Below are 10,416 nucleotides of genomic sequence, written 5' to 3'. Positions count from 1 at the left end.
CATATTACCGATACTAAGCCCCCCATTTGAAAAGGGTCTGTTACTGATTTATAGCATACTGTAGTTTGATGAACCAATCATTTTTGTCCATGACTTTAGCAATTTTGGAGCTCAAAATATTAATTTTAAAATTAGGCCTAAGGCTTAAAAGTTCAAGTGAAATTTAACACAGTAACTAGGGCTCGGTTCATGAACTCGTATGTTGGTTAGTTTCTTAACCTCTCCATGCAATAGTCGCTCGGAATATTGATTTAGCAGAAAGTAAAATTCAAAATTGGGTTATATTTAGAAGAAAAATTAATATCATCTTGTTTGACTGTTGGGACTTCATGACGAGGGGCCATTCACCCATTGTTATCCGTGTACAATCTTTTCCTTTGACTGTACCGAAGGGATTACGAATAATCTTTCTTAAATGTTTACGTAATCATAATCCGAAATCCGCTAGTGATTAACCCCTCGGTACCTCATATTTAATTAGATTTTTATGAGAGTTTGAATTAATATGGAAAACTCCTATTTCTAATTACCATAAGAATGAGCAGACTCGATCGACATATTCGATAAGGCTCGTTTACGAATCTGACATGGTCTTATAAAAAAACAAAATTTCCTTATCTGTGACGTTTTGAAATTTAAAATGAATATAAAAGGCCGCCTTTGTTAGTTAACAAGGATGGTGGGAAGCTGACTAAAACATTTGACCTGTGACTGAAAAGTTAATTAGAGTATAGAAGGCGAGTCAAATTAAGACTTAAGACAACTCTAATTTGTATCTATATAATTAAAAGTCCTGGATGATGGATGATCAACTCTGAACTTAAACCGTATTACCTATAGCAAGCTGAAACTATAGTTTTGAAGGGACGTTACTCTTAAAGCAAGTCTAGACTGCTGTTTAGTTTAAAAATATGCCACTAGATGCTCCCATAGTCGAGGGATGGAGTTAGCAAAGGCTAGTTTTAGCTCCGATCTCAAGGCTGGCTACGTTCTGATTGGTTTTTGACTTTACCAAAGTAAAATTGGTGTGTGGAAAATTAGCCAAATGAGTGCCACAAGAGCTGGTGAAGTTCATAAGAAATGTTCCATAAGTTTGTCACTGGTTACAAACTGGAGCTTGTCATGAAGTGACGTAGGTCATTGATTCGAGGTAAAGCGACGCCTGGTGAGGCGCTGTCAAAGGCTTAGTATAGGCAAAATAGGAAGATGGAAGTCCTGCAAAATTAACCAGGACTAGCTCGAGCTGTAAGTCTCTGAGTAGCATTACGAAGTATGGGTAGTGTTATACTTATGGAGTATATCTTATAAACTTATGGTAGTAGGTACTCACAAAGAAAGATTTTTTGAATTCCTGGCTAACAATCAATTTTCGATTTTATTTTCAGCAAAAAACGTTAGATAACATTTAAATTGTTTCGCCATTATGTCTTAGCATTACGTTGTTTGCTTCAACCCAAAAACATTGTCTTTATCTAAACTCGTTTATTTTATATTTTGAAGCTAATTTAGCTAGTGAATTCGAATTGCATCTTTGGTATCAGGTTGAAACGACAGCACGTATCTCTCTCAAATCAAAGCTTTCGTTATAAGATGGAGCCTAGCTAATAGCTTTGAACACGATGTCAATTCAAAGTAAAAACTATTACTATGTATTTTCTGAGAAATCTAATCCAAATTCACCAATCATATTTACGCATTGAAGATATAAGCATTACATTAGTATAGCATCTTCGCTTCCCAAAGAAAAAAAAATCGATAACTTTAGAGAAAAATTTCAATTTTAAACTTTTAAAAACTCCAAAAATAAAAAAAATATATAAGCCCTATGTGGGAAGGCTGATATAAAAACATGGAATAACTTCTAGGCGTAAATAACATTAGAACAATAAGTATGACGCTCGATTAAACATTGTAATTTGCGAGTGGAACGTCATTTTCGATATCCAACTTTTAATTTGTCAAACTTTGGTTGAAGTAGGAATTTTTTCTAGTTGGAATCTTTAATATGCCATTTTTTAACCATTTATGCTTGAATTAAAGGTTAGGAGGTGTAAAAACCGTTACCATTAATGTCACCAGTAATAAATGAGGTAAGATAGATTGAAAATGATAATGGGGGACCTGCGACAGAGAAAAACCTCCCAGTATACCTTGCGCACGCCCCTACCCTTCGGCGATTGTTAAGTGCTGCCGCGTAGCGCCATTATATTTGTATTTGCAATGAGAACATAGCCGACTTGTATTAATACAAGTCGGCTATGATGAGAACTAGCTTCTATTTTTAAGACAGAGGGGCAACCTTTACGATTCCGTACTGTACGACCCTACCTAAACTCTGAGGATGCTGGGAGGACTTCGGTGCCGTTCCGTAGGTGGGGATACAGAGGCAACGTTATAGGTATGGGGGTTGCCACTCCATCGCTCTTTCCTTCAAGATGTCATGCATAATTTATTTGAACTTTAAAACCATGTGACGTCGACGTAGCTAGCGACCTATGCGATCGTCGTAGGTAGGGGTACATAGGCAACGTTATAGCAGGAATTCATAATAAACCCCCCCTTCGGGGGTAAATTATGCATGACATCTTGAACTTTAAAACCATGTGACGTCGACGTAGCTAGCGATCTATGCGCGCGGAACACGAATTAGAAGTGTCATACCTTTTTTAATGTTACTTATGCTTGGGAAAATAATATTGAATTTTGTGATCGCCGAGTTTTATAAACAGCGTTCGTTGAAGTAATGGTTAAGTAACTGTGAAAGCATTAGAACGGTTTGTGTGACGAAGTTATTGATGGCGTCTGGGTTGGTCGAATATGAAGGAGAGGAAACGAGCATAGTATGCTGGAAGGTTACAAGTTTCCTGTTCTAAGGGGCAAAGGACAGAAATTGAAATAGGAAGGTTAAGATTTCGACTGCTGAACTAGGGCGCGAACCGTAATGTCCTCATGCACGAGGACCAGAATTGTCCAGCCCTTAACAGTCAGCCCGAGAGTGGGTATAGGAACCGAGTTTTGGAGCAAAGCGCCAAACGGTTATCGTTCAAGGTTGGTACCACGTTATGTTTGGACCTTTTCATGCTCTCTTCAGCCCTTAGCATCACGCCAACCATTGGTGACCTTGTAAGCGGATATCGCCTGAAAGTTATGTATGGGTAAGAAAATGCATGTTTTGCTGGTCCTCTACAATAAGCCTCTTCTATGTAATATAGGGGATAAGCAATCCTCAGTATCGAGACGTACAAGGAGTTGACCCATAGCGCCGTCTCTGCGCACGCTCTAGACCCAAAGCCAGGGCTGCCAAAACCCTTGAGCCCAGGCGCCGAAAAGCGAAATGGAAGGCAGAGGCCTTTTCTTTTACTCCTGATCTTAGTTGCACCGAAGAGGCTTAATCACTGTCCATCAGACTTGTAAATAGTGATAATTTCATCGGGAGCCCTGCGAGCTCCCGACCCCCCCAAAGCAAAATTTTCTTGGGTACCCGGGGCTCCCTAGTGGACGAAGGTAAATAAACAAAATGTGAGGGAGGGCACAGTTTTGAGGGGTAATATTCGTCATTACATTTTTTTCCCTTTTTTGAGAGCTGTTTTGAGTTGTGGTTATGGGTGAGAGTTCTCAACTTCTCATCATGTTCTCATCACCCTGAATTTTTCAGGGTACCCAGGTGGTACCCGACCCCCCTAAAAATATTTTTTCAGGGTGTCCTGTAAATTTTCTTGGGTGTCACAGGCACCCTGGTACCCCCTATTTACAAGTCTGCTGTCCATGCCTAAACTCAACTAGAGAGTCACTAGGCAGTGCACCAACTTGTTGAACCCACGGTGTTGAGCCAGACTTGAGCGACCTCCCACGTATGTTCCGAACGCGTACAGGCCAAGTCGGTCGTATTCGTTTTCAGCATAGTTCCTTAACCATTATCTCAAGGAATCCTTTTATATCTAACGCCACTTCAGCGCCTCTGGCGTTTACCGATCGAAATTGGGATGGGGAAAGAGTTCGAAAGGGGGTACGCAATTTTGTCATAGCGGGAACCTCCCCCGCGTAGCTTGCCTTCCACCCTTTTACCCTTCTTCTCCGGACTCCGGGACCATTTCCCGGCGAACGGTGCAAGATTCTCCGTATCCTTTCCTCTTCGTCCCACCTGTCCACCCCCTATCGCCGGTCAACTTCGATAAATTCAGAGTAGAGAAAACGTGTGATCTCTGCCGCCAGTTTCGAGCTCTCGCTGCTCGCCTCTCACCTATCAGCTGGCCCGGCGAATATTGGGAGAGAGATCGGTGTGGTGGACCGCCTTCTTTCGACACTAAAACATCGGTAAGTTTTATTAATACACTTATCACTAAAACCCTCGGGTTCTGTCAACAATTCTCCAACCAATTTCATTATGGTTTTTCATCTTGTAAGCCTTAGGCCTTTGCAATATCGAAATTGAAAATGATGTAAGGTTTTTTTTTCTTCCCCGGGTCCCCAGTGTTTCAGCCACTGTGTTTTCGTTTTTGGTGCAAAATGGATTGCGGTTCGTTATATTTAACTGTAACATCATTTATCTTGTCCAAGAGCAGTTTGCAACAATTTCTTCTTTATGTTTGTGGTTAAATATTGCATGTTATTAATACTGTCGTCGACGTCTGTCGTGTAAATTTTCACCGGGTTGTTAACTGCTCTTGAAAACGGTATGTTACGTTTATTTATGTTATGGGTTATAGCTGGTTATAGTAGTTGGGTTTATAGAAGGCCATAGTTATTATCCCGTCGGAATTTACCGATGGTGATTAATAATTACATTTGTTTGGGAAATGCTTGGATAAAATGAATTCCCGCGAGTTTAAGCTATTTTGTCACGTGACCTATATATTTTAATGCTTTTTCATGAGGTAGGAATATGCAGTATTCCCTTAGAGATATAGTTGTGACTTAACCATTTTAAATTCCCATAATTTCACTGTTTTATAAATTGTGTAATTCTGCATTCACAAGTCCTGACTCGGATTGCAAAATGCCCATGAGACTTCAGGAAACTTTATCAAATTTCGGCAAATTCGCAAAAATCCATGCGAATCCTGCATGACTTCACGATACTTAAGCCACGTTTACACGAGACACTTCGGAACCGTTTTCAACCGTTGGCCTAACCCTGTTTGAAAAATAATATTTGCATTTTCTCGTGAAAGATCTCTAGTTTTAACAGCGTATTATTCTTTTTTGTACATTCCAAAACGGTTTAAAACGGTTTCAAAGTGTCTCGTGTAAACGCGGCTTGATTTTCTTCTTTTATAACGTACCCTTAACATCCCACAACTTATAAATTACTAGCACATAAGGCCACTCAATAAACCAGAAACGTTCACAGCATTTAACACCATTTCACAACAAGTGGCCAAAGTTTTACGATATTTGACAGGATTTTGTGAGAATTTCGCGATATTTTCCTTGAATTTCGCGATGCTTTCCTTGAATTTCGTGGTATTTTCCTTGAATTTCGCGATACTTTCCATGAATTTCGCGATATTTTTCCTTGAATTTCGCGATATTTTTCCTTGAATTTCGCGATATTTTTCCTTGAATTTCGCGATATTTTTCCTTGAATTTCGCGATATTTTCCTTGAATTTCGCGAGACTTTGCACACAAACAAGATATACCACTAAAATCAATTAAAATCACCCTTTATACAATAGGATCACGTGACAAGTGTTAACTTTGCGTAAAATTTACAAAGTCTTAAAATTCGATTTTCTCTCAGTCTGTATATATCTTTTCAATTATATCGGGCGTTGAAAAAAAGGGGGCCATCGATTTCTATGTCTAGCATAACATTGCATGTTGTATAGGTGGTGCAAGTTGAGAAAAATCTCAGCTGGCAAAGCTATAAAAGGAAGTCCAATCAATTCGGTTGTTATGGTGAAATTGAAATGTTAGGGTTAACATTTTCTGAATTTTTTTTCGCGCGCGAATTCTTGCTAACTCCTCCCCCTTTCCCGCCTTTGACGTTTTTTTAACCACAGTGTTATTTATGTATTTGTTGTTGTTATTGTTACCTTTGTATCGAATTATGCGTTATAAAGTTATAGGAAATTAAGGTTTGCCGTGGAAAGTAGCGTTTTTTCCGCTCTGTGGGTCAAGATCACTAAACCATCTTTCCCCATTTGGCAGTTGCCATAGCAACGCCGAGATCGCTCGCTTCTCTTCTCTCTTTCAATGACGTCATACGTTTCGTAAGAGAGGTGAAGCGAAGACTGGGAGGGTAGTATTTTGGAGAGTATTTTTCATCATAAGGGTCTAGCTGCGGATAAATTCTGTGGAGGGTTGGTGTTTGGTGGTTGGGAGTTAAAGGTTTGATCTCGTGAAAAATTCATGGGTTGTGTTTTATTTCTTTGGTAACTGAAGATGTAGAATACAAAGTGATGTACTGGGGTAGGTGTGTTTGTAGTATCCTGTAACAGTAAAACCAGTACACGAATAAAGCCTCTTTGATGTAAGAAAGGGGGGTAGGAAACCCTCAGTATCGGGACGTACAAGGGGGTTGATCCATTGCCGTCTCTGCGAACTCTAGGAACCAAAACGCCTAGAGCGCAGGCGCCGAGATGGAAGGAAACGTGTTCCCTCCCCCCGTGTCTTTCCCTCTTAGGTAAATCGAATAGAGCCTTTAGTATTATCAGAAGTAAGATAAGGGACTAGAAGTAAAGTGCTGTAGCATTGGTAATAGATCCTGGGACTAGTGAACAAATTTGAGCATTTTATGCCGCTTCCATCGCGACTACACTAGGGAGAAAAAATTGGTCGAGTTCCAAAATATTTCCTACCCCCTTCCCCCAACCTAAAGCCGGGGAACACGGACGCGGGTGCTTGAATCTAGTTCGGCCGTCTACCGCCACGAGCGTCTCACGTTTTGGAGGGAAAATTCAGAAACCGCTACCAGAGGGCCAACCGTTCGTGTGTTATCAAGAATATTCACTTTCGCCAAGTGAAGAATTTGGTTAACTCGATACTTCTAGTCCCTGATCTTACTTCTGGTATTATCTCCGTTGGGGTGAAATAACCGGAAATGAAGGTAGAGCGTAATTGGTCTGAACAACTATGGACCTTATCTTCTATTCCAGTATTAGTTTCTCGATGAAGTATTCCATTGAGTATAGAATTTCACGGTAATTTTGTTAAATCCACATTCTTTGGGTTAGCCGTAGGCTAACAAAAGTGGCGATTCAGTATCGTCTGCTTGATATAGGGCTAAGATAGAACATGTGGTATGTAGACCCAAGGACGTCAGAAGGGCTTCAAAGTTACCAGTCCATCGAAGTATTATTGTTTGTAGCCACATCTAACGTCTTTGGTTCACATACCGGATGTTCTATCTCAACCATAAGTTTATAAGATATGTTCACCATAAGTTTGTCACTGGTTACAAACTGGAGCTTTTCGTGAAGTGAGGGATCTAGGTCATAGATTCGAGGTAAAGCGAAGACGCCTGGTGGAAGTCCTGTAAAATTAACCGAGTGTAGTCTGCAATTCCCGCTCGTCGTTCTCGAACTAGCTTGAGCTGTAAGTCTCTAGCATTACGAGGCATAGAAAGTTTCATACATATCTAATGAACTAATGGTGTTACATATGAGATTTCGAGCGATTAGATTTTATCAGGGATAGATTTAATTTTAGAAGTAGGAATGGAGAACGGTTAGTATTTACTTCAGTCCGACTCATAGACCATGCCCCTCCCTCCAACGCGTAACGAAAAGTTTAAATTATCTTATTGGCCCATTTAAACTACGTTTTGATGACGTTGCTGACGGGGACGGCGAAAAGTTGGTAATTCCTTTTTACCCGCCTCTTCTCTCATTCCCCTCCGTCCCGTGGAAGGGGGTCCGGTTCTTTGACGCTCGCACAGATTACTCTGTTCTCCATGCCTACTTCTAAAATTAAATCTATCCCTGATACCTGATTTTGTTTAACTAATCGAAAAACTTGTCTAGCCAACGTTTATCACTTTAATTTCGTTATGTTTAAACTTCAAAATGAAGTTTTTTAATGCATCTACAATTTTTGTTGCGTCAAACTTGAGCGCTACAAGTTTTCTAGCAATTTATAAAATTTGCTAACGGTTCGCTATTGTACTGTTTGATTTATTAATTCTCGGTCTCATTTTATTAAAAGCTTCGTGTTAGACTTGTACTTTAAAAACGGAAAAATGATGTTTTTCGCTGGCTTCCGAGTACTGGCAGGGTTTTCAAATCAATTACAACACTGCACACTCCGAAATTTATTAAAGTAGAAGACCTTTATCGGGGTTTATAATTCCCCAATGTAAGCGTTGGGCGGTTATATGAACGTCATAAAGCTAAACTTAACCACGTGACTTAGTCAACTCAACGCGAGAATGTACTTGTACGAAGGTGATAATGGGGTCAAAAGGCTTGGATAGAATTTTACCGAGATAAAAAATATTGTATCTATTTTCGCTTCTAATTAAGAGAAGTTTTTTATCGTTTTTAATTAGCGTGTGTTTTTAGGGTTGCGTCTACTCCAATATCCATGTGAAAATGGGGCCAAGCCGAGCGTCTGTCTGCTTGTGCATTATTAATCGAGGCGTTGAAATAATGCAGTACCGTATCTTCAATCTTGTCCTATTAAAATTTTTCTAATTAATTATTTATGTTCAAATAAAGGCGCGAATGGGTTATGGCTATAACCATAAGTATATATTTTCCATAAGTATGACACTACCTATACTTTGTTATGCTAGAGACTTACTGAAAACTAGTTCGATAATGACGCGAGAATTGACTACACTTGATTTTACAGTCCATTTTATGAAAAAGATAAATAGTCCATATCTGAAGTAAAATGTTTTAGAGGGACACCTGACTAGGCTTTGATTAGGCTTAGGATAGATGGGAACTGAAAGACTGCGTGTAGGAAATTCACGCAACTTTCAAATATATGGCGGAATTCATAAACGTCGGACGCAACGCAATTTAGCACAGTTGAAAGCAGGGCGTCGAGCGCAAACGTCCTGCCTTTTGCGCACGACGCCCTGCCTTCGCTTGTACTAAATTGCATTGCGTCCGACGTTTATGAATTTCGCCTTAATAAGTCAGAAAAAATGAACAGGAGGTTCCTTCTTTGAGAGTTGAACCGATGGTATACTTTGTTCATTGTGATTAACCATTGTGTTTCCGCGTCGTTACGTATAAGAGACCGAATCTAGTATCTGAACTAGCTGCTTGCTTTGGCGCATTTTCATTTTGTACCTTAAAATTTTCGTCTTAAAAATGACTTATCATATGTGTTTATAGCTAAAAGGCGAGCAGAGCCGGCCGAAATGGCCAGTTCATCTGGAGAGAAGACGTCAGAAGACATCATCCTGCAAGTCATCGGTCAGCAAATGGCCTTGTACCCTCGCACCGCCACGGGAGCGACGTCTTCGGAAGTCAGGATTGTGCAAATACCGGCGACAACGGCCGGTGGCACGGTCAGTTGCGGGTCTTCCTGCGTAGCTAGCTGGCCCGGAAACGCGCCTACCATCAGTATTCCCACCGATCCTCAGAAGTTATTCGATCTCAGAACGAACACGTACACCGCGATAACGGGCATCTCCAAAGACGGTACGATACACACGACAACCGTCGGCGAAGTCGTATCCATGGAAACCGTTGAAAATCCAGATTCCCCGGGAACTGGCAGGCTAGTAACGGTCGAGGTTCGAATTCCGGAAGATGAAGAACTGAAAGCCCGGCTGGCTTTGCAAAGGCTGGAAATTAACGACTCCGTCAAGCGAGTATCGACCGCCGGAAGTCAAGCGAATCCATTTAACGACAAGCTTTTGTGTTGCCCATTCATCGTCTGCGAAGATATCGTCGACGACGCGAAGCCTTTGGATGACGACGATGATGACGACGACGAAATCCAACGCCCCCAAAGCTATCGTTTCCAGGAACTCGCGGCTTCCTCCACCATGATGGTGACCCTTCCCGTGCCCAGTCCTTTTGATCTCGTTGTAGACGAAAGGCGACGACCGCCTTTGTACGTCTTCAACCAAGTTTTCAAGTCGAATCAATAGCTTTCATTCACAAATATAAAGTTAACTAAAATTGTTAAATCTTTTAAAAATGGAACATGTGGTTATTATAGTTGACTCGGTTCCGGAAACGAATAATTGATTTTAATGAAACACACGCGAGAGGACTTTTAAATGTATAAAGACATATAAAAATATTATGACTGCGTTCTTAGATTGTAAAATCTTCGGCAAGTTTTCACTTATTTATAATTAATTTATTACAATGAAATGTAAATTTTAATTGACGAAAATACATTATTCCACATTACTATTCTTCGTTCAAAATTTCGCGCTATTTTTCATATTTTATAAAGATTTTTTGCAGAGCGGGGGGCCGGAAATAAGCACAGGACACTGGACATTG

The 10,416-nt window shown here is 40.4% G+C and overlaps 1 protein-coding gene across 1 annotated transcript; it reads left to right on the top strand.

Annotated features, from left to right (window-relative positions):
• Positions 1 to 3,934: 3,934 nt before the first annotated feature.
• LOC149718411 (uncharacterized) lies at positions 3,935 to 10,305 on the top strand. The gene is made up of 2 exons (XM_089871102.1): positions 3,935 to 4,314; positions 9,289 to 10,305. The coding sequence occupies exon 2, from the start codon at positions 9,315 to 9,317 to the stop codon at positions 10,050 to 10,052; it is 738 nt and encodes a 245-aa protein (XP_089727228.1). The 5' UTR covers positions 3,935 to 4,314; positions 9,289 to 9,314; the 3' UTR covers positions 10,053 to 10,305.
• Positions 10,306 to 10,416: the final 111 nt, after the last annotated feature.

This window comes from Phalangium opilio, unplaced genomic scaffold, assembly GCF_054372755.1.
Source record: "Phalangium opilio isolate 3A_F unplaced genomic scaffold, DU_Popi_V2 ptg000002l_1, whole genome shotgun sequence".
Classification (NCBI taxonomy): Eukaryota; Metazoa; Arthropoda; class Arachnida; order Opiliones; family Phalangiidae; genus Phalangium; species Phalangium opilio.
Note: the sequence above shows the minus strand (reverse complement) of the source record. Positions and strands in the feature narration are given on the sequence as shown.

Bases quoted from the DNA above. Each gene is read 5' to 3' on its own strand.
- LOC149718411 (XM_089871102.1), top strand. From the start codon at position 9,315: ATGGCCAGTTCATCTGGAGAGAAGACGTCAGAAGACATCATCCTGCAA.